General features: G+C 44.5%; 16 protein-coding genes across 16 annotated transcripts; 8 read left to right on the top strand and 8 right to left on the bottom strand.

Annotated features, from left to right (window-relative positions):
* Positions 1 to 106: 106 nt before the first annotated feature.
* Positions 107 to 1,534, top strand: VTP01DRAFT_918 (uncharacterized protein; the record flags this gene model as incomplete). Its single annotated transcript, XM_069388383.1, has 2 exons — positions 107 to 1,155; positions 1,210 to 1,534. 2 exons carry the CDS (start codon positions 107 to 109, stop codon positions 1,532 to 1,534), a joined length of 1,374 nt encoding a protein of 457 aa, XP_069245338.1.
* A 38-nt stretch (positions 1,535 to 1,572) lies between these two features.
* VTP01DRAFT_917 (uncharacterized protein) lies at positions 1,573 to 2,478 on the bottom strand (the record flags this gene model as incomplete). Its single annotated transcript, XM_069388372.1, has 5 exons — positions 1,573 to 1,757; positions 1,819 to 2,037; positions 2,098 to 2,212; positions 2,272 to 2,372; positions 2,427 to 2,478. The coding sequence occupies 5 exons, from the start codon at positions 2,476 to 2,478 to the stop codon at positions 1,573 to 1,575; spliced, it is 672 nt and encodes a 223-aa protein (XP_069245337.1).
* An 82-nt stretch (positions 2,479 to 2,560) lies between these two features.
* VTP01DRAFT_916 (uncharacterized protein) lies at positions 2,561 to 3,469 on the top strand (the record flags this gene model as incomplete). Its single annotated transcript, XM_069388361.1, has 4 exons — positions 2,561 to 2,628; positions 2,699 to 2,804; positions 2,878 to 3,244; positions 3,321 to 3,469. 4 exons carry the CDS (start codon positions 2,561 to 2,563, stop codon positions 3,467 to 3,469), a joined length of 690 nt encoding a protein of 229 aa, XP_069245336.1.
* An 18-nt stretch (positions 3,470 to 3,487) lies between these two features.
* On the bottom strand, positions 3,488 to 3,931 carry VTP01DRAFT_915 (mitochondrial 54S ribosomal protein mL40; the record flags this gene model as incomplete). Its single annotated transcript, XM_069388350.1, has 1 exon — positions 3,488 to 3,931. One exon carries the CDS (start codon positions 3,929 to 3,931, stop codon positions 3,488 to 3,490), a length of 444 nt encoding a protein of 147 aa, XP_069245335.1.
* A 779-nt stretch (positions 3,932 to 4,710) lies between these two features.
* VTP01DRAFT_914 (uncharacterized protein) lies at positions 4,711 to 5,607 on the bottom strand (the record flags this gene model as incomplete). The annotated part of the gene is made up of 3 exons (XM_069388339.1): positions 4,711 to 5,139; positions 5,205 to 5,459; positions 5,512 to 5,607. 3 exons carry the CDS (start codon positions 5,605 to 5,607, stop codon positions 4,711 to 4,713), a joined length of 780 nt encoding a protein of 259 aa, XP_069245334.1.
* A 200-nt stretch (positions 5,608 to 5,807) lies between these two features.
* Positions 5,808 to 6,323, top strand: VTP01DRAFT_913 (uncharacterized protein; the record flags this gene model as incomplete). The annotated part of the gene is made up of 1 exon (XM_069388328.1): positions 5,808 to 6,323. One exon carries the CDS (start codon positions 5,808 to 5,810, stop codon positions 6,321 to 6,323), a length of 516 nt encoding a protein of 171 aa, XP_069245333.1.
* Positions 6,324 to 7,006: 683 nt separating this feature from the next.
* Positions 7,007 to 8,727, top strand: VTP01DRAFT_912 (uncharacterized protein; the record flags this gene model as incomplete). Its single annotated transcript, XM_069388317.1, has 2 exons — positions 7,007 to 8,128; positions 8,179 to 8,727. The coding sequence occupies 2 exons, from the start codon at positions 7,007 to 7,009 to the stop codon at positions 8,725 to 8,727; spliced, it is 1,671 nt and encodes a 556-aa protein (XP_069245332.1).
* Positions 8,728 to 8,888: 161 nt separating this feature from the next.
* VTP01DRAFT_911 (uncharacterized protein) lies at positions 8,889 to 10,824 on the bottom strand (the record flags this gene model as incomplete). Its single annotated transcript, XM_069388306.1, has 8 exons — positions 8,889 to 8,998; positions 9,056 to 9,072; positions 9,154 to 9,174; positions 9,256 to 9,416; positions 9,491 to 9,610; positions 9,676 to 9,734; positions 9,795 to 9,858; positions 10,720 to 10,824. The coding sequence occupies 8 exons, from the start codon at positions 10,822 to 10,824 to the stop codon at positions 8,889 to 8,891; spliced, it is 657 nt and encodes a 218-aa protein (XP_069245331.1).
* A 607-nt stretch (positions 10,825 to 11,431) lies between these two features.
* VTP01DRAFT_910 (uncharacterized protein) lies at positions 11,432 to 11,875 on the bottom strand (the record flags this gene model as incomplete). Its single annotated transcript, XM_069388295.1, has 3 exons — positions 11,432 to 11,537; positions 11,600 to 11,716; positions 11,772 to 11,875. 3 exons carry the CDS (start codon positions 11,873 to 11,875, stop codon positions 11,432 to 11,434), a joined length of 327 nt encoding a protein of 108 aa, XP_069245330.1.
* Positions 11,876 to 12,108: 233 nt separating this feature from the next.
* VTP01DRAFT_909 (uncharacterized protein) lies at positions 12,109 to 13,964 on the top strand (the record flags this gene model as incomplete). Its single annotated transcript, XM_069388283.1, has 8 exons — positions 12,109 to 12,267; positions 12,368 to 12,492; positions 12,560 to 12,608; positions 12,667 to 12,922; positions 12,982 to 13,083; positions 13,149 to 13,191; positions 13,248 to 13,438; positions 13,492 to 13,964. 8 exons carry the CDS (start codon positions 12,109 to 12,111, stop codon positions 13,962 to 13,964), a joined length of 1,398 nt encoding a protein of 465 aa, XP_069245329.1.
* Positions 13,965 to 14,205: 241 nt separating this feature from the next.
* On the bottom strand, positions 14,206 to 15,264 carry VTP01DRAFT_908 (uncharacterized protein; the record flags this gene model as incomplete). Its single annotated transcript, XM_069388272.1, has 2 exons — positions 14,206 to 14,580; positions 14,638 to 15,264. The coding sequence occupies 2 exons, from the start codon at positions 15,262 to 15,264 to the stop codon at positions 14,206 to 14,208; spliced, it is 1,002 nt and encodes a 333-aa protein (XP_069245328.1).
* A 632-nt stretch (positions 15,265 to 15,896) lies between these two features.
* VTP01DRAFT_907 (uncharacterized protein) lies at positions 15,897 to 16,566 on the bottom strand (the record flags this gene model as incomplete). The annotated part of the gene is made up of 5 exons (XM_069388261.1): positions 15,897 to 16,025; positions 16,084 to 16,268; positions 16,326 to 16,356; positions 16,412 to 16,500; positions 16,557 to 16,566. The coding sequence occupies 5 exons, from the start codon at positions 16,564 to 16,566 to the stop codon at positions 15,897 to 15,899; spliced, it is 444 nt and encodes a 147-aa protein (XP_069245327.1).
* Positions 16,567 to 16,714: 148 nt separating this feature from the next.
* On the top strand, positions 16,715 to 19,936 carry VTP01DRAFT_906 (uncharacterized protein; the record flags this gene model as incomplete). The annotated part of the gene is made up of 1 exon (XM_069388250.1): positions 16,715 to 19,936. The coding sequence occupies one exon, from the start codon at positions 16,715 to 16,717 to the stop codon at positions 19,934 to 19,936; it is 3,222 nt and encodes a 1,073-aa protein (XP_069245326.1).
* Positions 19,937 to 20,661: 725 nt separating this feature from the next.
* VTP01DRAFT_905 (uncharacterized protein) lies at positions 20,662 to 21,024 on the top strand (the record flags this gene model as incomplete). Its single annotated transcript, XM_069388239.1, has 1 exon — positions 20,662 to 21,024. The coding sequence occupies one exon, from the start codon at positions 20,662 to 20,664 to the stop codon at positions 21,022 to 21,024; it is 363 nt and encodes a 120-aa protein (XP_069245325.1).
* Positions 21,025 to 22,144: 1,120 nt separating this feature from the next.
* On the top strand, positions 22,145 to 23,110 carry VTP01DRAFT_904 (uncharacterized protein; the record flags this gene model as incomplete). The annotated part of the gene is made up of 3 exons (XM_069388228.1): positions 22,145 to 22,282; positions 22,788 to 22,993; positions 23,056 to 23,110. 3 exons carry the CDS (start codon positions 22,145 to 22,147, stop codon positions 23,108 to 23,110), a joined length of 399 nt encoding a protein of 132 aa, XP_069245324.1.
* A 53-nt stretch (positions 23,111 to 23,163) lies between these two features.
* On the bottom strand, positions 23,164 to 23,565 carry VTP01DRAFT_903 (uncharacterized protein; the record flags this gene model as incomplete). Its single annotated transcript, XM_069388217.1, has 1 exon — positions 23,164 to 23,565. One exon carries the CDS (start codon positions 23,563 to 23,565, stop codon positions 23,164 to 23,166), a length of 402 nt encoding a protein of 133 aa, XP_069245323.1.
* Positions 23,566 to 24,913: the final 1,348 nt, after the last annotated feature.

Raw genomic sequence — 24,913 nt, 5'->3', positions numbered from 1 at the left:
TTTTTGGCGCATTGAAAGGACCGCAAATACACCGAGGACTTTGGGATATGAAGGATCAATCCATATTAAATACTTCAAAGCCTTGTCCTGGGCGCTCCTGCACCTCATGCGATTTTTCAAGCCGCTCCTACAAGCTACCAAGAGCCCAGCAGTATTACTTGAGCGGCTATGCAAGCTATCCGAAGCAGTGAACCGAGACACCACAAAGGCTGGCAAGGAGGCAATCCTGCGTCAGTACCCTGATTGCCACTGCGTCATGGCACGCATCTACGATCCGCATGCACGTCACTTCATCTCCTCCAAAACCATGCTTGCATATATGAAACAGGCGAAAGAGCTTCCACCACCACCGAAAAGCCTTCCGGAGCTTCTTGACATTCTGTCCTCCCGTCAATTGACAGGTCATGCTGCTTTGGCGGCGGCAGCATCCTTTTATTGCGCTTATTGCAACACAGAAGCACTGCAAACGATGTTTTGTCGCGTGCTCGACCGCAATTTGAAGATCGGCGTATCCACACAAACTTTGAACAGAGCAATTTTCACAGACAAGGCACCTATACCTGGTGTTGCCCTGGCGTCAACGCTACATCCAGGGACAGAAGCTAGTTTATGGACAAAATATCCGTACCGAGAATGGTATGCTTCTCGCAAATTAGATGGAGTTCGATGCCTTGCAATCGTGACAAGCGATAGTGTTGGATTTTATTCACGAACGGGTAGAGCGTTTTATACGCTTCAGAAAGTCCAGGACGATATCGAACGGCGACTAGTAACTGCCAAGCTTCCGTTTGCATCTTTTGTACTCGATGGGGAAATTTGTGTATACAAACAGGGCCAGGATCCACCTGTGGAAGACTTCAAAATGGCGTTACGGCAAATCAGACGGCAGCAGGAACCCATGCCGAATCCAGTCTTTCATGTATTCGACCTCATCGATTTAGATACGTTTCTAAAGGGCAAAGGAGACACCGTATTCACAGAAAGGCAAGGAAGACTGATCGACTTTATCGGCGAAAAGCAACCGCATCTCGCTGTCGTTGACCAACGAAAAGTAAATTCAGTCGAGCACTTGTTGTGTATGAAAGCTGAAGCGATTGAGCATGGATGGGAAGGCCTAATATTGCGATCTAATTCACCCTATGAAGGCAAACGGAGGTATTTGGGAAATTCTATGTTTGCATTACTTTGCTCTGATTTACCGGTACACAGCCGTAACATGTTAAAAATCAAGGAATGGCAAGACGCGGAGTATATCGTTAAAAGTATTGAAACTGGATGCATGCGATTGCCAAGCACTGGGCAGGATACTCAAGTTATGACGAGCGTCCTTATTGAGCATAAGGGTAATCCCGTCAGCGTTGGTTCTGGATTTACCTTTGATCAGAGGATAAAGTATGCTAAACACCCTGAACTTATCATTGGCAAACCGATAACTGTACAGTATTTCGCTGAATCAACCAACGAAGATGGCGTTTTATCTTTACGTTTTCCGACTGTCAAGACTGTGTACGAAGAAGGAAAACGGGATATTTAACTAACTGTGGCGGTAATGTAAATTTTCCCATTTGCATGTTACAAGCGCCGTTTCTCTCTTTTCTGCGTTCTTCGCTTCTCCTTTTCTTCTTTAAGGCGCTGCTTCTCCAGAAGCATCTTGTTGCGCTCTCTTTCCGCTTCCACTTGTTTTTTCATCTGCTCTCTCCGCTGCTGTTCTTGTTGTTTAATTATCTCTGCATTTCTATTTGCACCTAGCACTGAATCTTTGTATTTACTTGGTCATCAACCTGTTCAAATACAACGTAAGAACTGATAAATATATACCTTCATTGGACCTTTTCGAGTTTGATCGATCCTTATATACAACCTCTGCTTCTCCTTGTTCGTTCTCGCGGATTTCATCTAAATCATATCCATATTGCTGCATCAACTTCTCGCGTTGCGCACGTTCCTCTTTTGTCAACTGCTTTGCAGAACTTTGACGAGCTTCGGCAGCTTCCTGTCGCTCCTTTTCGAGTTGCGCCTGCCGAGCCTTCTCGCGTTCTTCCATGATGGACTTTAAGCACTTTACATATAAGCACTCTCTGTTCGCCTTCATCTTACCTTGTGCATCTTGGAGTGCCTTTGCCTTTTTATCCGCCTCTAACTTTACTTTCTGTTCCTGAAACGCTTTCCAATCATCCAGGATTTGACTGATCACTTGTTCCGTATCTTGTTCCTGTGTTTCGTTGTCTGTTAGAAGCAGCAATAAAACCATCGAGAACCCACACGCAATACCGTTGTCGCAGACAAAAAGTCTGCTATAGTTTCTCGTTTTTCATCGGTAGGTATCGATTCATCTTGCACAATTCCGGCAATGTACGCAGAAATGTCGTCGTCTGTTTCTCTATTAGATAAAGGGCATCTTGGACTGGATATCTCAAACTACATACCTTTCAGATCAATACTTTCCAACTGTCCTGTTACCTTATCTAGGAGATCCATTGCGTATTCGAAGTTGATCTGGGAGTAACCTGTATTTCTGTGCTGGGACTCGTGACTTCACGCAGACTTTGATTCTTTCTCAATGAAGGATGACGAATTTGCACGTCGTGTGGCAAAGCTCAAGGGAAACGACAATGCAGTAACTGAAAGGTAGGTAAAAAGACGATTTGACTGTAGTTATATATCAGACTTCCGTGAGGCTGAAGGTTTATTTTGAAAGCGACGAAGAGCTAGCGAAGCGTTTTGAGCAAGTGTTTGCACAACAGCCTACTACGTCCTCAAATGATTATAAGCTACCTGAGACCATAAAAGTAGATGACGACGAGGTAGAAGAGAATGCTTAATGCTTTAGTTGGGACTTTATGCTATTGTTTTCATACATTATAATCTTGATGATAGATAAACCAATTACTGGAAGATTTGGAGAATGACGATGACGACCAAGAAAATACGATAGATCCTGAGCATATTACCAAAGTTGACGAAGCAGTTGCAGCTTTTCTTGGAAGAGATGATCAACATATCGATAATGAAGCAAGTGAGTTGATAAAACAAATTAGAGATCAAGCCCTCGTTGAGCAGAAATACCTGCACCTGGACCAAAAACGCGACGAAGATCTAGCAAGAAGATACCTTGCATTGAAGAATGATAACCCTGTCGTTAACACCGAGGTCAAAGCTCCTTCGTCGAAAATATCAGCGCCTGGAGCTGTCCCAAAGCCGTTACAACCTGATGAACTGTACGACGAAATGGAAGATTGGTGCTGTAAGTTTTTGTAAATCATCAAGCATAGGAAATGATGTCCGATCTAATTATAAATGTATTTGTTTCGGTCAAAAAGGCGTTTGTAATGAAGATGCCACCATCATATGCGAGGATTGCGACAATGAAAAATTCTGTAGCCGATGCTTTCACGAGGGTCATCGCGGCGAAATGGCGGATTACGAAGCAAGCAAACATGTTGCTAAGCGCTGGTCCAAAAGAAAGTAACTATGACTACAATACAATTTATTCAGATGCTTTGAATGAATAGTCCCATCCTTGCGGTGATGGAGTATCGGTAGGGATTTTAGCTTGGCTGGGATAGGTGGTGTGTCGACTCTTGACGATGGCACCTTTGTACAGACGGTCGCTAGTCTTTTCAAGTTCTGTCATGGCAGCATGGATCGATCGGAACTGACGTTCTAATACTCGTTGCTTTCGCTCTCTCTCACGCATTTTATGGAGTTTCCATGCTCGTTCGATCGTTTCGTGTTGCTCTAAAGCTTCACCCTCGAGTTGAATGCTAGGTTCACGGGTTGCAGGTTCAAACAAAACACGTCGTATGAGTTCTAGTCGAGAATCGCCGGCTGTTGAGCCTTCATTATTTGGACGTCCACTTGGTTTGCTGCTTGCGAATCGCAATTGTTGTGTTGTCCTTGTCAAAACTGAGCGACGTACAATGCTCCACATTCTTATTTATTTCAGCTGGAGAAAAGAGGGGTTCCGTTCAAAGCGGCAGACCAGCAGCAGCAGCAAAAAATTGATAGTCACAGCATGCTGGACCCACCGCCACAAGCGTCAAAAGAAGAAAGGATGTTGCCGCTTGGCACAGTAACGAATGTAACTGTAGAAATTGATTGCTTAATATCTCCTATAACTGGGAAATGTATAGTGTAGATGCAAGCATGTTGTCCTATAAGATATCTAGTACATGGGAATTGACCACTTTCCTGACTATTTCCAGTCATATCCATTACACCTCGATCTCGTCAGGATCTGAAGTAGGTTATCGAATTGTTTGATGCCACAAAGATTTACGCTGTCTGCCAATGCAAAAATTCGCTAATTGCAAACAGGAAAATGCTCTTATGTAGCACAGATATCATAAAGTCATATGGTCGGCGGCATTGTCAAGCAGATCACCTTTTTTCCAAGTGCCAGCAGTATCACCGTTGGGTTTTCATCCTAAAAAGTTACTGGATGATCATGTAATGTCATCAAATGCGTATCAGACTGGCGTTTCATAGCAAGCCAACAAAGAAGAAAGTTAGCCTATAATATATAAATATATATTACAACGTACAATAGAACTACAAAGACAGGTTTACATGGAGAAAAGATGATTGAGACACGAGGAGTAGACGATAAAATGAGGGATAAGATCGAATAAGATCATATAAATTTGACACAAAAGAAAAAAAGAGGAGGGAGTGTCGGTGGCGGGGAGGATGATGCAAATAATGATATTATTAATGTATGTTTCTTCCTGTATTGTTTGCATTAAGAATATTGTCGTAGGCAGGCGGAGAGACGGTAGTGCCTCGCGTTCCTGAGTACGGTGGAGGTTCAATGGTGTGACAATCAGCCAAATCTATACCATCAGAAGGCCGTGAGTCACCAGGCAAATCTTGTCTCGCTGGACCAATGTCCAAAACAACATCGCGAGTAACCGCTTCATATGTCGGTAATGCTTCACCAAGTTCACTGCGGAAATCAATCTCTGGATCGACTTGACTGGCTTCCACGATAAGGCTGATGGTCCAGCTGCTGATAGGTTTATTCAGATGAAGGTCGTGAGCGGTATCACTTTCTCTCAGGCGTCGATAATCCCATTTCACCTGTCGTGAGATATCCTGCGCTGTCATGTCTTTCAAGCATGTATGCAAAGAATCTTGAAACTTTGATTAAAACGAATTTTAGATAACACGCAGGTGTATGCAGGTACCAAATTCTGGACACTTACCTGACTCATTTTGAGATAATGCATGCTCCTACGTCGAGTTGTCCAGTATGCCAGTAAACCCGGTGCCAGGAGAATCAAGAGTGGGTACCACATTGAGATCTCGAGTCCCCGAGCGATGATTGAGAACACTGCCGTAATTATTACTAACAAGATGGCCACAGAGAACATATACGAGTCTGGGTGAATATTTGGGAATTCCTTGCGGATAAGCAGTTGAAGCCTTTCCATTCGAGCATTGAAGACTTCTTCTGGAAGCTGTGAATGCTTCATGAGCACAGAGAAGCCAAGTGTACTTGAGCAAACATACATATTCTGCTAGCTGTTGGTAAGATTGGTAATCGCTGTGAACCAATCTTGACGGCTGCCATCGACGAATGACGAGGGCAAAAACCGCCAGAGGCATATTGTTGTGAAAGGTATCGTTCCCTGGGAAGCCTAGAACAGAAGGAAATGAATTTCGATAGACTTTGTCAATCTTTCTTTGGTCGCTTCGGAACATTTTCTCTTTCGGTTCGATATGCAATCCTTTCTATCTTGTTATGTCCCCTTTTCTATCATCTTTTTTTTTCTTCTTGCTTCTTCCTTAACTGCGTTTGACACACCATGACCATTGCACGTAACTCGTTCGCATCATGTGCAACCGACGATACCTGTGAAACATCCAGCTTGGCAACCCCGCTAGATGCTTCACCTTCAGTGCCAACGGCCTCCTTCATCACTCTTACAACCAACGAAGTATTCCCAGATAGACTTCACATCCCCTATGTAGCACGGCAGCGTCCTTCCCCTCCTCCCATGCTCTCTGCTGACCATGCTGGAAGACAACCGACGGCAATCGATTCCATGGATGCGGATTGGCTGCAAAACAATTTGGAGCAGGAGCAGCGACCTTTATGGATACGCCTCAGGGAAGCCTTATCGACTTCTACGAATGCAATCTCACGATGGAAACCCAGGGCAGACGGTGAATGCTCCGTTTCTCGGCATGTCTCGCAACACACTTCTATATCACTCTCAGATCGATTGCAATCCAAGCCACCAAGGCAGGCGAAAAACTATATTCGTCGCCGATGGTTCGGTGTCAGAGGTGCTAAAGTACGGCCTAGCGACACCATTTAGGAGAGAGACAGAGACAGATACCATCTCGTTTTCATTTTCATATAAAGTTATTTGGGTTCAAAAGCATCTTGCAGACGGGAACGCGTAAGAAACGATGGAAGAACGTAACCCACGAACTAATGTGTCCGCTTAAAGCATTTCCGGTGTGTGTTCAACACTACTGAGGAAAGCAACAAGCCATCGTCGGACCTCTCAAACAAAACCTGACAAGTACGCGACTTGTGGTATACTGTATTGAATTTTCCATCTTGTGCTGTCTGTTGCGAATAACAAGGGAGGAAAGAAACGATTTTAAGGTTGATGAACAAAGCAGTTGATGCATTTCATCGTGTTTTCGTATTATCGGTCTCGGTATTACTTTGCTGAACTCCTCGTCTTCCCCTATATGAGTACAAACCCCTTTCTCCAAGGATTTTTTTTTCGGTTTATCGTGTATGGTGAATGAGCGGTGTGCGATAGATTCTAGCTCCTGCGCGAGAAAGCAGCTCCTATTCCCTAGGGCAAAGTCTGATTTTATTTTTTTCCATCTTCTTTCTTTAACCCTCTATTATAAGTAATCTTAATAGCTCCAAAGAGCACATTGCCAATGGCAAAGCATGCCCTAATATCCTTCATAATTATTTTAATTCATACTTCAATAGTGGTATCCGCAGGTTAGACGACGACTTACAGGTATCGAGACTATGGACTTACCCATTAGCATGTTTGTAACAGCTCCTACAAATAATCCTGTTTCCACTGGATTCCCCATGTGGACAATCGCACTTATTATTGTTATTGTGTGCTTATTGATAATACTCGGTATCCTTTATACCGTGTGGAAACGCAGGAGCAGAGTGAAGGATAAGGCAGAAGAAAACAAACACGAAGATTTATCGTCGAGCAGATTGGCAGGACAATCAACAATAGCAGCAGATCCACTCGACGAAAAGCATAGCAGGAACGACATCGGGGTGATCGTGGAGGATTCAAAACACGAGGATGATTTTCATATTTCGTTACCGTTGCCGCCCATGACAGCCTCCTTATTTTCTGACAAGTTTGAATTATCCGAACAAGCCGTTGAGCTCTACAAGAAGTACATGTATGAAGAACAAAAGCAACAACAGCAGAAGCAGCCACGCCTTTCAATACGCGGGACACTGCGCAAGTCCATGCGCAAAGCATCCACAGCACCCAAAAAGCAATCTGCTAACAGACTCCAAAACTTGTTCTCAGAACCATCGCATCCATCGATACCAGCTTCAAAAGAAACTCAACCAACTCCAAACACCGTCACCGAGGAAAAGGTTGCTCTCGAGGAGCCTGCGAATGTCGAAAATCCATCCATGAACGGAACTGAAAAGGAGCACGAGCAGCAATCAAAGCAGCGCGAGAAAGACCCCAAACAGGAGTCTGTACCACCAACGCCAGTCTCCGCAGAATCTGCTGCGCGGCTAGTTATACTTGATGCATCTGTACGTTCCAAGCGACGCTCAGTCATCCCTACTGCCGAACACATAGTTTCGGTAGGCGAAAAGCACGAAAAAGAAAAGTCACCAGAGTCCTCGTCAGCAGACCAGATCCAGGAAAAGACGAAGGAACTAACATCCCTTGGACTGCCGCGCAATCCTAGCGTGCAAGATATCATCAATTGGTGGCAGAAAGAATCATCAGTGTGTAACAGCCCAAGCAATAGTTCCTTAGGTTCTCTTCCACGATCTCAAGCAGAGCCCACTGCTTCTGAACAGAACGAAAATGAACCTGAAAAAATAGATAGCATGGTTCCGATCGTGGAACAAACACCACCGGCTACTTTGCGAGGAGTAAGCATGTAAAGATAATGGTCAAGACCTCGATTGCTAATATCATATAGGCATTATCTTTGAATCAGAGCGTAGAGAAAGAAAGCATAGCTGAAAGGAAATCGGGCGAGGAACGAGTCACTTTGGGAAGTCTAGCATCCCGCAATTCTTCTGTTGGTATAGCAACTAGTATCCGCAACTCTGTCGCTAGCAGAGCTTCAAGCATATCAATCCGTGGAAATAACTTGCTGCTGCGAGCACAGCAGCAACCAGCGATGGCAGCAGTATTTGCAGGTGAAGATAATTTGGAAGCACCAGTTCCAACGGCATCGTTTTCTTCATCCACCGTGCGCACTGTGATCCCAGCTGACGAGTATAATGAAAGAAAGCCTAACACTGTCAAAGAACAATCTATAAAAAAACAGCAATCACAGCAGCAGCAGCAATCGAAGGCGCAGAAACAACAGGCGATGGAAAGGAAAAAAAATGTCACATGCACGACTGTGCGAAAGCAACAAGCACAGCAACGCGGATCCATACCATGGATGCATCGTAACGTGTCTCAGGGAAAAACACCGGCTCAGCGCGAGCGTGATCGTTATCTGCAATCGCAGAAGTAGCAGCATAAATCTAGTTCCCTATCATTATTATTTAATGTCAAAATAACATTTCTTCCGCTCTTTTTGTTCATCGAAGACACAGATATTTAAATATTCAGATACACTAGATATGCTTGCGATATTCTGCTATTGAGCTTTTACATATTCGTGATGCTTCGTGATTATGATGCAAATGGGCATCCGGAAGTGGATTGACTGTTGTTGCCCTTCCTGTTTTTGGTCATTTCACGAATCAAAATGTTGGGGTCGTAGTATGTTTCCAACTGCATAGCTTTTACTGGTTTAGTCGATTGCAACACTCAGCATATTCCTGAGTAATATTTTTTACCTGTTCGATTTGGAAACCTTCATTGACCTTAGCAACAGTGATGCCGACTGTTTCTACGACTTCATTTGTCGCGTGGGCCTCCAACTTTTTGCCGTCACCCAGCTTGATGGATACATCCCCTACCATCAACCCCCAATGATTATAGTATACTCCAATGATTAAGGAACAAATTATTGCTGTAACTGTGTTATTCTTCTTACCGCCACTTGAAAGTTACAGTCGGTGGACCGCTATACACTTCCAGGACTTCCCAGGAGAATGCGCGAAGTGCACGTTTGAAGAGCTTGTGCGAGTCAGCGAAATCACTCTCACTTGCCTTGTACAGCTCTGTATCACCGATAAGCGCGTTGTAGGTGCCAATCTGTGTTATGTTCACATGTAAGGATGTATGTGTGATACAATGTTAAACGTGCATGTTTCTTTTGAAACTCATACCTTTAGCATTTCTTCAATGTTGTGCCATTTTTGGCCGTTGACCGAGAATCGGTACTTTTCAGAGTTGATGGTACGAATTTGGTCGGCTCGAAGTTTGTAAGACATTTCCTTCTCCCAGTTCTAAAGATTGACGACACAGATTATGAATTACAGGGCCATAAGTACGCTTCCATTTCCCGGAATACCTTGACCAAATTGGATACTAGCCATTCCAGACTTCCCTCGGGATGATTCTTGGTCTTCTCTGTTTATTCGATACTTTTAGCTTTTCCTCCGACGAACTATTCTGTAGAAATGTGTTTACCCTTTTCGTAATATTCGTTGACTTTGGTATAGTCAGGAATGCGGTTGTATCTCCATTCATGGTCCTAATCATTTAGGACAGCATTAGGATCGGTCATGAAATCCGGAAGATTGGTCATTTTGGACAATCAATTGTGGTTAGAGTTGGGGGTGACAAACAAGAATTGAGACGAAACTTCGCTCGATAATCTATGCTATCTCTTGCTCGTATTTATAGCCATCTTCGAAAACGGTGCAACATGCACAGATGAGCTTATAAACGGTCGCTCTAGTGGCACAGAATGTAGGATTTTTTACCATTGATTGTTAGAGTTACACAGCAAAACATTCTGGGCCAGGGTCTTTTGAATGTAGTTCTCGATTTAGCCCCTTTTGACTTGTTAAATGACACGTAGACATATCAACAACAGTCTCCATATCGAAATGAAAAGTCAAACGAAACCAGCTGTACCGTAAACCAGATCCATTTTGCAACCGGCAATCATTACTATACAGGTTGGCTTTGCGGAGTAGAGCGGTCATTACATGCCGTGAATCTGCGCCCAGGAATTGGGCTGCGAGAACGAGCTGATAATTGCGCGAAGTCCACACGACTGTTGATAGTTATTCACTTAAATGGTAACTGCTGCCAACTTTTTGTTGGATCTTAAAAGCGTTTTACGCTTGATTTTGCAAACACAGAAAGCAACATTGAATTCGAGGACGTGTAAGATTAGGAGGCGCGTGTCAAGTCCCTTGGCTCTCATAAACCTCCATTCTCCAGCGTTTATGCATCCTCTCCGCCACAGCAAGCGCAGCGCCATCGAGTTCCGGTTTATTGTGGATGGCAATCGAGAAAATAGATAATTGACTTGCTATAGTTCTCTATCCCTTGGTATCTTTATTCATCAACAGCCGAACAGAACGGGTTCAATTCATGCTTGTACTGCACATCGCTTCTCAGTCTCTTGAGGAATGCTAAGCCTTAACTCGTGAGAGTCAAATTTTTTAATGCTGTGTTTCTTGTAAATAAGACTCGGAGCTTCCAGCATTGTGCTTATTTCTGGGTGTTTGATCGGTATTATTATTATAGAAAGTAATTAGACACTTCCACAGGAGCTAAGGCAAGCTCGATTACTGCATATGTAATCAGATCCGGCTTTTGAGCCTGACAGGTGCAAATCCCAGGAAAATGACTTTGAAATTTTCGCTCGGCAGCTTGTCTTAAGCATTTGCGTTCCCAAACGCTTGTCTTCATGCGACACATTAAAGTGAAGCGTTGATTATCTATGTAACATAGACATTGAATTCACCTTCGTAGACACATTACTGAGTTATCAAAATCAATACTTCCTCCTCTTTTTTTGCGAAACGCACGTACAATGCAAAATTATTTAGCCCTCTAAATAGTAGCTGCATGACTCAATCTGCCACTTACTTCGAGCGAGTCTGTTCTCAAAGATCCTTAGGAGCGTGACAGAAACCTAAAATGTATTACTACTTTTGCTAAGTTGTGTATATACTCGATTGATATCGAAGGTAGTCTCTTGAACTGAAGATATAAAAAAATGCGACGTTAAATTAAACTCACTAACCATTATTCGCTTTTTTTTTTGTTATAGTCCATTCAATCATCGCCTCCGTGAGGCTAGGAGCAGGTTATATGGCAGTCTTGAATAGTCTCAAATGGAGCGTTTCCTGAATTGCGTAAGGACGCTCGAATTCCAAACCGTTGATCATATATACAATGACTAAAGACGAAAGACTATCTTGGATTTAAAGAGATGGCGAACAAAATGTAAGAGAAAACCAAATATTGAAATGTACCATCGCAAGCCATGTTTGTCACCACGCATTAACAGGAGCTTGTCAGTAGAGAATCCACGAGTTGCTTTAATATGCATGCAAGTATCTTGGTTCACAAGGACCATCAGAATCATAAACCTGGCGTAGCAGAAGCACTTAATACTGTGAAAAATAGCATTATGTGGAGATGTACTGCTTCCGCCAAGAAGTTCCAAGACACTCTGATCTTGGAAGCTTTATTGCCAAGGCAACGTCAAAATCTACTACATAGTTCAAAAGTACAAGTGGAATCTTCATTATATTTTCTAGTAATAGTACTGGAATAAAGCCTTTTCTGCAACTTAATTAAGGAAACGCTCTGTTCTGTTGTAGTTCAAGCATTGGTGGGTAAAAGGGGTTTTGCATCGAGTTGGCGTAACCTCACGACTCGACTTTCTGTCTGTGCGACAGATTTAAAGCACAAGTGCCTTTTTCCATGCACTGTAAGCCACGGTCTCTTCCCTTTTTCTTCCCCTTTTGACTCTCGCGCGATGGGTCGCAAAGTATTCAAGCCAATCGATTGCGACGCCGATGCCGGGACCCATGATGAACGGGTTTACGACAAAGCACTCCATCCTTGGAGAGCGAAGCTGCGTCGCATGCTGTTGCCGATCGTTCGGCGTGAAACACCTTATATCGCAAAACTGCAGGTAAGTTGGCACAAATGTATTAAGCTATACGCATATTATCAAATGGTATATGGTCGTTTATTTGCTTCGAAGACACTTAACAAAAGAATGTACGAAATAGCACTCGATCCGCACGCCTTTGCTTGATAGTTACTTTTTATGGACAGCCAACCTCGGTACACACACTTTCTTTATGATCTTTCTACCCATCCTAGTATGGTTCGACATGGGTACACGTCCAAAAAGGCATGGTAGACCTGTAGAACAAGGAGGCTAAGATCATTTTGTAACGCGGCTAATACGCTTGCTGCAGTGTAGCATCCATGACAGCGCTAGGGGTGTTCACGTCCGGGTTCATCAAAGTAAGCTAAAGTCTAGAATGGTATATCCTGCAGAACTTGATGTATAACGTGGGACAAGGACTTCCTGTGCCTTCCGAGACCTTTATCGCCACCAGTCCATCGTCTCAGCATGTCTTCCTCCACTTCTTTAGAATATGGTTTCCCATCAACTCATTCAACTAATTCGATCTCAGCGGCACTTTTCATGATTGCGCTAGCATGTGAATCCTTGAGTCCTGAGTCGCCACTTCGAGTCCTATGTTTCATCGGCGCAGGAGTCTATGCTGGCAGCATTGTGTTCGGCAGGCTCTACTGTGGAATGCATTCGCTGACAGGTAAATAGAGCTAAATGGGTTCTGCAAGGAGGGAACCTTGTCCTGATCGAGTCCATTAGATATCATTGGTGGATCGCTGTTGGCCTATGTACTATACTGGTTCCAGTGGACTTACAGAGAAGAATTTGATAGTCTATTCAGTTCCGATTCGCTTTTGCCAGGCAAGTTACGTGCCTTTGCTCGGTCGTCACCGATGCCCTGCGCTAACCATATTTCTGAATTCTAGTCTTCATCGCTGTGCTTATATGCCTTGCACTTGTTGGCATCCAGTAAGTCCCGCTTTTCCGGAAACTATACTAGACATGTAACACAAAGTTGTTGTCAGTCCTGATCCGATTGAACGCTGCCCCTGTTTCGAGGACAGTGTCTGCTTTATGGGTGTACTTATTGGGGTATTCCCTGGCGGATGGCTTTGCGAACACTCTGAGTATTGCCAGCTTGGGAAAAGAACGACTGCATTCAACTCCTTACCGTTCCTTATTGCATGTATCGTGGTCCTTGCGAAGCTTGTTCTCGGTACGTACTACGTGGCACAGGCTCTTAAGAATATACTAATCTTCTTCACTTAGGAGTTGCGATCTTATTTGGTTGGCGTATTGCTTGCAAACGTGTCTGCTACTTTATTCTCCCACCAATTTACCGCGCCTTCAATCTCCCTCACCGCAAGTTTGAAATCGGCGCCAGAACTTACAAAAGTCTAAACAGGGAAAGCATTCATCCCATACCTTCAGTGCTTGATTTACGCGATTTGACGAGCTCGGTTGCAGAGGCAGAGCATGTCGGTATCCAGTCCTCCATCGATCTGCACGAGCGCAAAGCCGTGGAGCAAGAGTTCAAGCATCGCGGATCTAACGGCCCAGAAAGTCTGGATGAAAAGGTTCAGGATGCTGTGTTTGATGCGGCCTCCATGCTGGTTGCCGAAGATGTTCCACTGCGTTACGATGTCGATATTGTAACCAAGCTGATAGTATATGCTGGTATCGGGTTCTTGGCCGTGTATCCTAACTTATTATTGTTCCAAGCCTGTGGTATGAGCTCATAGACTCCTTATCTTGTAATTTTATTTTCCGCGGTCCTTCTTCACTGTTTCTCTGAAACATCTGATATACCAACGCTTGTAAATGATTTCCTTTTTTCCGTTTCCTCTCTAGTTTACTGTTAAATGAAAGGATGGTAACAGAAATCGAAACGTACATGGATAAAGCAAGGGAAGTTTGGAGTAATTGTGATTGCAAAATGTTAGCAGATTGGAAGTGTCGGGTATATGTACTACTTCGTGGAGCTCATTTGTGTTCTGTTCGATGGAATGCCTCGTTACATTGAATCGAACAAAAGCGGTAGAGGAAAGGCACATTTTGGATATCAAAATAGGTGTGCCAGGCAATCTCACGCACTGCAGCGTCATTAAACATCAGCTTGCATTGGAAGCAGAGGTTCATTGCTGGGACAGACGCAAGTCGTTCATGAATATGAGACGGAAGGGTATCGATATCAGATTGTCGGCTGTTCAGATAATACCGACACGAAATTTCAAGCAAAGAGGGGATCTCATGAGTGATTTGACGTTGACCGCCGACAGCAGGGGGGAGAAATGGATTAGGCCAGAGGCTCACTACTTGCAGCCGTTTCAGCAGCAACAGTTCTGCTGGTAAGTATTCCTGTATTGGTTAATATTAGTATCCAAACCAGAGATTGAGTATTTGGCATAAGCTTACCAGCATATTATTGCCAATGGATAATTCGACCAAATTTTCAAGTAGAGCAATTTCGGAGGGAAGAGATGTCAGATGGTTCGCCCGAAGACTGAGAACGGAGAGGTTCTTTATCGTAAACAGGAGTGGATTAAGCCGAGTCAAAGCATTTCCGCCAAGGAACAGTTTAAGAGTTGCTGCCTCGCTATTCTCCTTGTGCAATACAGTAACATAGCGCAGTTCCTTGATATCGTCCGGTATACTGCCCAGGCCGAAGTAACTTAAATCCACGCAATCATCTGCGGCATCGATTACTGTATCAATCGCTCGTCGCACTCGCTCTGCAGGGCTCATGTCTGCGTCAACTTCAAGCCTTCGTCGTACTGAAGGTTCAAAGATACTGCCTGAAGAAGGCACTCGAACTCGTTTCCTATCTTCTTTTCCCAGTATGCGAGGCGGTGACGGAATACGTCTATGCATGTCCTGCGGCAAATAGTCTGAATCTTCCTCGTCGTCAGTGTCTATCCACTCGACATTGTACGTTGGCTCTGTATCAGACGAATCGCAATCAACATCGTCTGCAATCATCTCCTGGGAATTTCCAGGAGTTACAAGGCCTGCATCGTTTCTTGTGGTATTCGCTTGAAACATGAGTCTTTAAGCGAAAATCCGGGTCATGCTGAAATCCCCACTAGGCACATTTGTGAAACCTACAAAATGAATATCTGTCATTGTAAAATTGATCGCATCCTGATCTTTTTGGCACAGCAGATGCATTTTGAAACCTGAATACTGGTTGTTGTGGACAGCGTGTGCTTCGAAAGGAACTAACCCACCTCACACACACTAGACATATCGAATCAGAATAATGGTCGATCCGGTCCGAAGAATAACAGGAGATGAGCACGTTTATTTCTTTCCTCTTCTCAGTAAGGATTTATGCGAACTATCTATTTGTTCCTTACTCGTAATTTTGAACAAACTCGAAACAGTACCACAACTGCGTTGGAATAACATACTCAGCACTACAAGAAACAAATCCGTACCGCAGACGATAATATCAACATTTTCCGCATGAGCGAACCATTGCAACCAACACAACCTTTTCTATTTCTTTTCCAAATATACAAATGCAGTGTATGAACTGCCAGGCAAACTCTATCATATTGGTATACAGCTTTCGACACCGTCCCTTTCGCAAATCAGCACAAGTGATTCCTGGGGATCGCTGTTTTTTCTCGCATCTAAGGCATTCGTCGGTTGCATAGTGGCCGAAAGCACCTTTACTTCTTCTTGCCAAAAGTCAATGGTTCACCAATGTTCTTTCCTCGCAGTTTGACACCCAATGCACGTTCCATTTTGCCAAGGATCTGCTGATTAGGAATAGCCTTGCCGGATTCATATTCATTGACCTTTGTATAATGTATTAGTGGATTTTTAGAACCTTGATTAGTTTCTATCGTTACTTACAACTTGAGGTTTTTCGTTGATCTTTTGAGCGAGGTCCTTCTGTGTGATGCCTTTTTCTTGACGAGCCTTTTGGATAGCACGACCCACAGACTGGTCTACTTTTGGTGGAGGAGGTACGTCGTTTTCTCGATCCAATTTTGCGATACGTCTGTGATCAGTGTTGGCATGGCTGGCGTTGGTGACAGCTGCGGTAGACCGTCAGCCTCCTGAATAATAATTTTCTTCATAACGTATTTACTTACTTCTCTTCTCGGTGCTAATGACTGCTCCAGCCTATATCACGTTGTCAGTGAATGTTATACCCAGGATTGGCAATTTGCATACTTACTCTTCTGGCAGCGTTTACATCACTTGCGTTACGGGTTACCTTGGCTTTGTCAGCATTGCGTTTGCGGATGACAGTAACAGAATCCCAGTCTAATGCACAACATTAGTCCTATTCATACTTCCGCCGGTTCATCAAAAGCACATACCAGACTGCATTGTAAAGGTAAAGAATTAAAAGTCAACGATCGCGGAAGAAGGTCTTCGAACGCTTATACATCGCTCTGAAATTTAACCGTCACGAATTCTGCGGTTGCCCATTTTGGGAGCAGGATCAAGCTCTTGATTGGAGAGCCTCGCTTGTAATATGCGACGATCGATTCGGCCGCAGTTGGGAAATGACGACGATCTCGAACGTTTACAGAACGAATTCTTTGCTAAACAGCATGCACCAGCGGCAACGGTAGCTCGTGGATCCCGTCCAAAGGGACAAAGTTTATTTGCACAACGGAGACAAGCTGCTAGAAAGACGGGCGATCACCTGTCAGCTGGGTCAAGTCAGCTAAAAGAGGAGGAAGCTTTGGATGGTATGCCAGCACTAGAGAGTGAGAACAACGAATTTGAAACGCAAGACAAGCCCCATGTTCCCGTATCGAAGAACATGCTCGATTTAACATCGCTGCTAGGCAGCGTCCTGAGTGAAGTCAAGGAGAACACTGTCGATGCTGTATCACCGCCCACACTGCCACCTGGTACACAAAAGTCGCAGCAACATGTACATGGATTCCCGCGGCCGGCACGACGTAAGTTATCTCCCGAGCCGATGTATGAGTCGTCAGCATCGCAAGTCTTGCCCAAGGAAAGCTTTGAGGCTGAGAACGTGCAAAAGATTCAATCCATGTCAGCTGAAGAGATTGAGGAAGCACGGCAGGAGATATTTGCTACTCTTAGCAGTGAATCGATCGACTTCATTTTAAATCGTCACAAGAAAGGTGACACCAACGAGAAGGAGAAACAGAAGTTAAATTTGAAGCCTGTGAAAGGACCAACAGAGGAAGAAAAGTTGGCATGGACGATGGATATTCAACCAACACCTGCTGCTGTCGATGACACTCCCATGACGGAATCTGATGCTATTTTCAAGCGAAAACGGTTCGATCTCTCGGGCAACGTTATTGATCCAAAGGCTGATATACCCGTACACAAAGGCCTACATCATCACGGTGAAGAACCTGACAAGGCAGGATATACGCTTGCCGAATTGTTTCACTTGTCGCGAAGTCAGATGCCATCGCAGCGCGCAATAGTTCTCACAACACTGTCACGCATACTTTGGCAAGCGAAAAGTTCACGGGATACTGGGGTCCTGAATGTATTTCGACGAGCAGATCTTGGAGCGACGATCTACCTGCGATCGGCGCTCGATGATCGGCATTTGGTTGTCATTGTAAGCGCTGTGGAAGCCATGGCAGCACTTGTGCTCGATAAACAAGAATGGGAAGAAGACGATACGGTTCGAGATGCTAAGGAATTTAATCAATTTCTCGGATATGTCCGTGCGATACCCGCTTCCGATAATCGCAACGAGCAATCGGTACGAAGTTTCCAGGATCGATTCGTCGAGTTTTTTAAAAAGCAAGGCAAGGCAGAGGACGAGGTGGATGATGCCAAGTTTGCGGAGAAGGACCTTGTGCGTGGACTCGTACGGATGAACATACTCGCGCGCATGCGATATTTGATGGGAAGAGACAGCGAGCTGCGTGATTCTGATTCTGTATCAATGCAACGTCTTACAAATATGCTGGTGCATATGGCGCAAGCTGGCCCTGACGTATGCGAAGCAATCCTGCATCATGATTTACTTGATTTGGTTCTTGAATGGGGTTTGGTCGACAGAGAATGGCCCATCACACAAGCCTGTGATAATGTTACATCTGTGTATCCAAGTCTTGCAGCGCTGCGACTGTTGACCATTCTTAGCCAAGGTAGTAGAAACATTGCCAAGGTAATCAGTGCAAAGGCTGCATTTACGTTGAAATATCTCGTCACATCGCCGCAAGCAGCCCCCGAGCCGATGCAGTACTATGCCTACGCACTGCAGATAGAAACTCTCAAACTGTTTCGAGTCTTGCTATGCTACGGCTTTGTTGTACCAGCGTTGCAAGAATTGCATGAACCCATGATCTCCTGGCTCCGCGCAGTGCTTACCCAGACGCACGAATTAGACAACAAAAGAGCAGCGTGTGCGATGAGCCTTTTGGAACTATCGCTGCATGCTGCTGCTGATCCTCACAAGACCACGCCTGCGCATGCAATCGATTGGCATCAGCCTACAGCCTTTTTGCCGGTGATAATGGCCATTACACGTACAAACCAACAAGAAGAAGTTCTGGAAACCGCTCTTGGATATTTGGCGGCACTTTGCAGTTACATTGACAAGTTCCCGGCTATGGACGACACAGTCAGCTACGTTGATATCTGGAAATCAATCACTGAAGAAGCAGGCGCAAGGTGGACTAGTTCTGGTCACAGCAATGGTGTCTTGCGATATATGCAATTCCTCAAGGCGTTTGCATCTGTCAAGCATTCCACATTTGCAGCGATTGCAGAAAAATCTAAGGAAAGCCTATGCTCAGAAGAAGTATGCAAGATGGCCCATCGAGTATATAAGGATGGCATTCTCGGACGGTTATCGATGTGGATGTGGATTAAAGAGGTCAAGGACAGGTCTGTGCGGGTTCGATTATGGCCAGGCCGACTGGACGAAGCTGAACTTCAAGTTACGTTTGAAGCTGTGTTTGGATGTGCAGCTGAAGCCGAGGCAGCGGGAGAGCTTGTGCAGCACTGTGTTCTGTCACGGATAGGGATGAGATTAGCGCCAGTATTATCGCCGTTTTATCTGCAATACCACGAATCAGATGCAGCTGCATCCCGAGCGGTCTTTGGGTACGATGGAGCCAACCTGCCGACGCTCATGTACGCACAGCCAAGGATATTTACCACCGCTACGTCGTGGGTATTTTCGCCGATAGATGAAGTATTCTACATGGACAAATCTCAGACAGCGCAGCACAGCAAATTTAGTGAAACGCAAATCATTCGAGCAACTTTGGAGGCTGCATCGATTCTCCTGGCTGAGACAAACTACGATCACGATGTTGCAGTTGTTTCGTTGATGAAAATATTTGTGGTTGGTGACCGAGCAGGCGCAGATATGAATCTAGCAATGGAGAAGGAAGTCTTTTTCGATGACGAGGTTGAAAAATGGACAGACGTCTGGCTTGATCGGGTATGCCAGACGCATATGGGACAAGATGGATTCGAAGGACAGCAAGGGAAGAGAGCACCTGCAGAATCTTTCGAAGATGCATGGCGGAGATCATCGCTGCATACAAGACAGAGCTTCTTTCAGTTTTATCAAACCTTTGTGGCTCAGTACGCTGCAGTGTCCTTTGGTCATCGGGGGTTTGCAAGGCTCTTGGCATATGTGATTAAGGAGACCATCGATGCACTCGATTACAAACATTTGGTCTACGGTGATTACAGGGAGATTTTGCCAACTTTGAAGGCTGATTTGCCGGAAGTCTAACAATAGTAGCCCAGTACGCCGTGCAAATAAAAAGCCTGTACGAATTATGGAGAATCTTTTGCCACATGGCAGGCGATTTTGAATGAGTGGGTTTTAGGTTTCGGGGGGTCAGTTTATAGAGGACTGCATGAAGATGCATGCAGAGCAGTTACGACAAGATGCATGACAACCAAGTGTACAGGATACAAAAAAGGGAAAGGAGGGAAAAGAAAAGAGTGGATCGGAACAACATGACCGCGCACAACTGTCGCTTTTGTTCTTTTGGTTACGTGAAGGTTCATCAAAAGCTGCTGAGGTAATGAGTTCAGTATCAACGTATCTGTCGATTTCCCCCCATCCTCTTCGGGACCCATCGTCAGGTACCCCGTATTCTGGGCTGGAATGTTTACGAAAATGTCTCAGTCCTGATCGACTCTTGTCAAATTGACAAAAGGGCTAGGTAACCTCCGAGCGCCCCCTTGAAACCTTGAATCGTGCTATGTTTCCTGACTCTAACTGTTTTCTGATCCCACACGTGGTGGACCATGTATTCCCAAGCAGAGAAACCGGTGTCACATTGGCTGCATCGGGTCGAAAATTGCAAAGCGGCAACTGGCCGATCCGCCCGGAAGGTTGCCCTGGAGAAACGTTTTTGTACGCCTTGTCTGTGCATATTTTGTCGTCAAGAACATAAATAACTATTTAAGGCACAGAGCTTGAAGTCTGCAGCCGCACACCTTTTACTCATGAGCTACATTCCGTCGCCTCCGGCAACGCCGGAACCCCCATCGCCACCATCTCTCTATTCGTACCTTGACGATCCAGATTGGCAACTCCCCGAAGGCGAGCCTGGTGTTGTCTGTGGAGAATGCAACAAAGCATTAGATACAGACTGGTTCTGTTCAAATTGCCAAGTGCGATGCCCTGTTTGCAACGACGGCGTTCTCCGTGGCTCTGTTTGTTCCGCATGCTGGACATATCTGCCGGAATACAATATATACATTCCCAATCCTCGAAAATTCAAGCACTTTTATGATGCCATGGTGCCTTCACCCACCACTAGTACCACAAGTAACATGACTACCGAAGAACTGCCAAAGCCTCAGTAGCAGCAGCAGCAGGGCTGCCTTTTTGTCTAGCTATTCATCTTATTACCTTTATATACACGCGCTCTCGCACACCCACACCGTCATCCGATCAATTGCAACCACTGCATTGCATTCCATCCTTGTTTGTATACTTTCTTCCTTTAACGATCTTGTATATTGTATTTTTACTATCCCTTGTTGAATTATATCCTTTTTTCTTTCTACTTTTGCAGTTTCTACATTTGAGCACAGTGTTTGTACACAAATGGCCGAAGCAAGTGGCACGTTTATTTGTGATACGACGCCATTCATGCTGCTACTAGAAAAGGTTCTGGAATGTTTAGTCGCTCAGATGGGTGAAACCTTTTCTCAGCGAATCTGTATGTTTCGGATGAGAAAGCCCGCAGCAGAGCAGGATGCGGTCAAGTCGCTCTACAAGGAATGAAATTTTCCCGTGTGGATAGATTCGTGTTCTGATAAAGCTCCAAGAAGATGCTCTGAACCTTCCGCACGATGTCAATCTTTACATGCTGTGTAGTTTGCCTACATCCATGCTCTTTTCCCTCACGACAGAACTCTATAAATGGAAATTGGGCGGGCAATCTTTTTTGGTAGCCCGCTCAGGAACGGAGGACCTGCCGGGATTGTACTGTGCCCGTCGTACCTTGGCAGCTGCAAATAGATGATGCTCCAAAATATGCCAAAGAAATTTCTTTGGAGTATCTACTTCACTGTAAAAGCCAAAATAAAGAATATATCTCTATATACAGTAGAAAATTTGTTTATTTCTCTCCTTTTAATCTCTACTCCCCATTGACTCAATGTTGTGGCCAGGAACCAGAAAAAACAAATAAAAACACCTTCATCCTCTCAATAATTTCTAACTTCAACGAATGGTGGAGGGTAGAAGTCTTAACGAGACATCTTGTTGCTGAAGTTTATTAAAAGGGTCCGTTCATTTGGCTCTAAAACAGCTGATTCGAAGAAGTTTGCTTGTTCTGTGCTCTCAGGACCTCAAAAAGCCTATGAAATAGATCAAAATCTCTAGCAAAGAATTTTAGTCTCCATTACCGTTGGCAGTTTCTTCTTCGAGAAGATCAGTTTGATATTCGGTTGGTTTGTCATTTCCTGGATTATAGATATGAACGGCATCAGTAGCGACATCTGCAAGTATATTGTGTCTTGGGGATATCGATGTGCCTGTCTTCCATCATATACGCCTGAGCTCAATCCTACAGAGCAGTTCTGGTCGGTGGTCACGAGCGAAGCGTCCAATAGCGTAAGTTCGCTCTCTCCCACAAATGCTTAGGTAAGTGTCGCAACAGAGAGCACCTATGATGTGGCTGTCATAGTAACTTGATGTCTGTATATTGGGGAGTGATCATGAGCTGCGGTAAGATCTTTTGAGTATGCGAATGTGAACCATGATATTTGAATTTTGGTCATTTCCGTGAATGTGACCCTCCATTTCCCAGATTGAGTCAGACCAGTGAATTTGAGTAAAGGCAAAAAGTACCAACTAGTTTATTTAATGTTGGCATACCCAATTGAATAAAACGAGTGATGGTGGTAGGCAGCTATTACCAATCACTGCAGTAATTCGCATCTGTCGATGCCATAGTAGTTTATTGTTTAAAGCCATATGAATTACGCAAACGCTGTGCTAATCTTGTTAGCCGCTGCTGAAATAGACTTATTGACTTGCTGAAATCTTCGCTTGCCATGCAAAATTGCTTAGGTAAAAACGAATTATAAAGAAAACTTTTCTTACCAACTTACGAAAGATATTTAATGGCCACCAGCATCAATGGTTCTCCATTTCAGCCAGAATTGGTTACTGTTCGTCCAGACGTTTGCCCAAGGCTGGCGACGTCCCGGGAGACGTTGGATATGCAGGACTGTCGTCGACGGAAGTGCATGTCGGTAGCGGCCAGAAGACTCATAATCGGACTACGGACTCTGTACGACAGCTCTTTCATGGAAGGGAGATGTATGAAGGCAGATGTCCCGGATCTGAAAGGTTGTGAGACAGGTCATCGACCATATCCATAGCTTTTGGCAGTTGGTTGTAATTAGAATATATTTTGTCTTACAAGTAGAAAAATGAATAAAAGAAAAGGAAGATTGCTAATTTTTCAGCCAGAGGACGAAAAGAGATGTTTAGGAGGGTGGAGGCAACACTTGATCGTTGTTATAAAGGGCCAACCAGGTTTCCCGCACCCAAGTCGCTTTTCTGGTAGAACTGCTGATGTCCTTCTTCTTGTCTTGTTGCATATGGTTCGCCTCCAGCAACCAGCTCCTGAAGGCACGTTGTGTGATCTTTGAAACATAAAAACGACGAATGCATTTGACGGAGGCTGTGTGGAGCTGCTGGCAGGAGAATGGCCAGTGGTATTTTCTTGGGCGCGTGGCCACGTAGAGCCCGGGCGCATGAAGTGCCCACAGATCAACGACCTGCTTGGCTTCAATGAGTGTCTTGACGTAGTCATCGGCTAACTTGCGCGGTGTCGGGGTATAACAAGCAACTTCGGCCACGGAAACATTGTGCTCTTCGTTCTTCATGTCTTTGACGACGCGTAAATCGATTTTAAATCGTTCAGCATGTAAATAGCATGACGTTTCTCCCCTTTTCCAAAAGTAAGCTCAAATGTAAACGTATATTTTTTTGAATTACCACTTGCATCATATTGGCACTATTTCAAACAGGTATCTGGTATCCACATGTCGGTACTTCATCATCTCATGACTTAACCAATAGCTTGTCAATTATTAGACTCAGCTGCGTACTTATTATTGGGGAGCTTTTCGTAAAAGGTTTCTTCCTTGTCAGAATAAAGAGTACACTCAAGTCTCATGATACTCATCGTCTGTCTCCACACCGCTATTTTTCTTTAGAAAAACCACAAGGTACTCAAACGCAGGCCCCTAAGCACTTGACGATATAGTCTTGCTCAGATTCGTCGACTTCATCGTTAAATAAATATTGGTGAACAACGAGCAATTTCAATGCATGCTTGCAGAGAAAAAGGGCGGACTTCTCTTTTCTTTTGGCGTGTGCTTCTTCGATTTCCGCCTCCTTGAGAGCAGCCTTTATCTTCCCTTTGGCGGCCAGACTTTCGACCGTTTTCAGCTTCTGGTCAAGCGTCGCCGTGGTTTGCCTCTCAACATAGGCCGCTGGGAACTTCTCTCGGAGCTGCTTTCAGCTAGAGGCCGCAAAGAGGGTACTTTGGCCATCTGGATGTTCAGCCGTCAAGTCCAGGATGATCTTAACCCGATACTGTTCAAAATATTCAGTACAGCTCGACGAAATGACATATAACGTACCTTATTGTTTGACGATCTCTGTTGTTCGCTTCTGAAAAGTGCGGACATCGAGTGAGTGCTGCATGTTTCAATGTCGTAGCAACAGACTTTGGAGTTTGTCCGACGATGACTTGATCTGCTTCTTCCAGCAAAACCGCGTTTTATTCAGACTGGCGCTGACCTTTTACAAAAAAATGGTAAGTCACTGGCTGAACTGAGCATAGATAGTCTTACCGAATATTGCAGGGTAATACGTTCCAACTCTTCCTTCTTGTGTTTTTGCATCTTTTGCCTAATTTCTGGAGACGAGACAGGCCGCAATTTCTTCCTCTTCCATGACAATGAAAGTGTACTCGTGCACTGCGCGTTTCTCTAGCGCACGCTGGAGAGGCATAGTGGGCGACTAAACAGTCAGCTTCAAATTAATAACAAATAGATACTTTCTGTTTTCTTTGTCATGCCTCCGAGTCACTTGAGGTTCTTTCTTCGTTGTTGGGAGTAGACATTGCATCCAAATGGAGAACAGAGAAAGAGAATAGTTGAAACGAGCGAGCCATGCCCGTAAAAAAATTTAAACTCTTTTTGCGATCGTCACGTGGCAATATTT

The sequence above is a fragment of the Rhizomucor pusillus genome, assembly GCF_041956525.1.
Source record: "Rhizomucor pusillus strain CBS 183.67 unplaced genomic scaffold VTP01scaffold_1, whole genome shotgun sequence".
Taxonomy (NCBI): Eukaryota; Fungi; Mucoromycota; class Mucoromycetes; order Mucorales; family Lichtheimiaceae; genus Rhizomucor; species Rhizomucor pusillus.
The sequence above is the reverse complement of the archived record's forward strand: the minus strand, read 5'-3'. Positions and strand labels throughout refer to the sequence as shown.